Consider the following 2,175-nt stretch of genomic DNA (forward strand, 5'->3'; position numbering starts at 1 on the left):
TCGTGATGACTGGACCGAGTGTCGAACTCTGAGCGAGCACCAGCTGACAGAAGAACTAACTAAACAACCCAAAGTTCACGTCTCTGGTGTCATCTACCGTCACCTCAGGATGAAACAGTGGAACCAGATGATGCTTAAATATCGTGGTTCTGCTGAGAACCAAAGTCACAGTCACGTGTGATTCATGGGTTTAATCTCTTGTAGTTCCGCTGATAATATCTGAATATGAGCAAGAAGGTTTTCTGCTGAACTGCTTGTACATAACGGTGAGTGTAGAATCTAAGGACTCTGGTCTTCCTACAGTAGTTGTAGTTTATGTGGCCACCAGTGGATGGCGCTCAAGTCACAGCTAACACATGAAGCTGAATGTTTCATCAGCGTTCTGTGTTGTCAAAGCACTTTCCTACAGAACGACTTTCAGCTGAAAGCAGCTCCATCAGATTTCTACAAGAACAGTTTAAATATCGATCATCTTCTTTTTCTCCTCCAGTTTGTCTGAAAGTTGATTTTGTCTTTTTATCGGTTTTGTTGATTATTTTCAGTGTTTTTCTCTTTGAAACGGCTCTTTGTGTTTCTACTGCGTTGTTTTGAGGAGACTAAACGTGGTTTTTAAACTTGTTCAACACATTCTCGTTTATTTCCACGTCTTGTACTTGTGAAGTCGACTTCAGCTCTGACTGGAGGAACAATCCTGCAGAAGCAGAAGGGACGCGAGACGCTATTTTTCTGTAACTGTTGAATCAATTTCAAATGTTTTTCAGATGATTTTTTTTCAGCTTTTTCACCAAAACATTACTGAACCCAAACAGCGGCAGCAGTCTTTTAAATTCATTAAATACACGTTTTATTAAAATGCTCAGCTTATTCAACAAACTGTGAAATAATTCAGAGGTAGTTCTGTTTTACAGCAGAAATGATTACTGAAGTTTGTAGAATCACAAAACATGTAAAAGTGTTCATTAAAATGACACCAAACCATCCAGAAGTTTAAATAAAATAAAGGCACAAAGTCTGCTTCTCTTCAACGTGTCCTTTAGAACCAGCAGAACTGAAACCGGACAGAATCTCTATGGACTTCTGAACTGTGTTCCTCTGTTCCTGTGACAAGGTGGAGAACACGCAGAACCTCAACATACGTGTTTCATGTGTGAGAAAATGGTGGGAACAGGTGTCAGGAACATGTGAGGAGAACGTCAGGAACACGTCACAGATGTGTCAGGAACCCGTGTGGTCACCTCCTCTGGGAGCTCCGTGATTGGACGTCACGGTCTGTCCTCGCCACGTCGTTGGCGGTCCACCCACTCCCTGATGAGGCGGTTGGCAACGGCGTGTGGCGGCGGCAGCCACAAGACGGGCGGGTCGCCTCTCCTGGGCGGAGACTTCACCTGCAGAGCGCAGGTGATCTCATCCAGAGAGAACCAGCGAGCGTCCTCCAGCTCCGAGTGGTCCACGTTCAGCTGGACAGAACCACAGCAGGTCACATGACACACACAGCAGGTCAGATGACACACACAGCAGGTCACATGACACACACAGCAGGTCAGATGACACACACAGCAGCTGTAAAACCCAGAATCTTCTCACCTGTCTGATGATAAACACCTAAAAACACCTGCATCTGAAAATCCCTTAACTAGCAGCTAAATAGAAGAAGTACTTAACTTTACCCTTAACTCAACAATGAGTCTTTACTACGTGCTGCACATCTGCCTTTACCAGTTTAAGGAGGTTTCCTCAGGTAAATACAGCCAATAAACACCTGCGTGAGCTCACCTGAGAGTGGGCGGGGCTAACAGAGGCGTGGCAGCCCAGCATGAAGGAGCTGTGAGGAAAAGGCCAGTGCTGTGAGGAGCTGTAGGAGATGTTCTGAACCTCCAGACCCACCTCCTCTGCCACCTCCCTGCACAGAGCCTCCTCCAGAGTCTCACCTGGACCAATCAGAGACAGACAGGTGACCCAGTTAGACACAGTGATGGACAGGTGTGTCTGCACACAGACAGGTGAGACTGACCCATGTCACAGAAGCCAGCTAGAGCGCTGTACATCCCCCGAGGGAAGGACGCCTGGCGGCCCAACAAACAACGAGTCCCATCAGACACCAGGACGATGACCACCGGAGACATCTGCAGACAAACCAGTTAGGGACCAGTTAGGGACCAGTTAGGGACCAGTTAG

At 46.9% G+C, this 2,175-nt stretch overlaps 1 protein-coding gene across 1 annotated transcript in view; it reads right to left on the reverse strand.

Moving 5' to 3' along the window:
• Window positions 1-820: 820 nt before the first annotated feature.
• Window positions 821-2,175, reverse strand: part of nudt13 (nudix (nucleoside diphosphate linked moiety X)-type motif 13) — a 4,572-nt gene continuing 3,217 nt past the window's right edge. Inside the window, exons 6-8 of the mRNA XM_008304812.1 lie at window positions 2,012-2,123; window positions 1,774-1,928; window positions 821-1,457 (exon numbers count right to left, since the gene is read on the reverse strand). Of these exons, the coding sequence (XP_008303034.1) occupies window positions 1,263-1,457; window positions 1,774-1,928; window positions 2,012-2,123 (462 nt within the window). The 3' untranslated portion in view covers window positions 821-1,262. The remainder of the gene's footprint in view (window positions 1,458-1,773; window positions 1,929-2,011; window positions 2,124-2,175) is intronic.

Source organism: Stegastes partitus, unplaced genomic scaffold (genome assembly GCF_000690725.1).
Source record: "Stegastes partitus isolate 25-593 unplaced genomic scaffold, Stegastes_partitus-1.0.2 Scaffold2328, whole genome shotgun sequence".
Classification (NCBI taxonomy): domain Eukaryota; kingdom Metazoa; phylum Chordata; class Actinopteri; family Pomacentridae; genus Stegastes; species Stegastes partitus.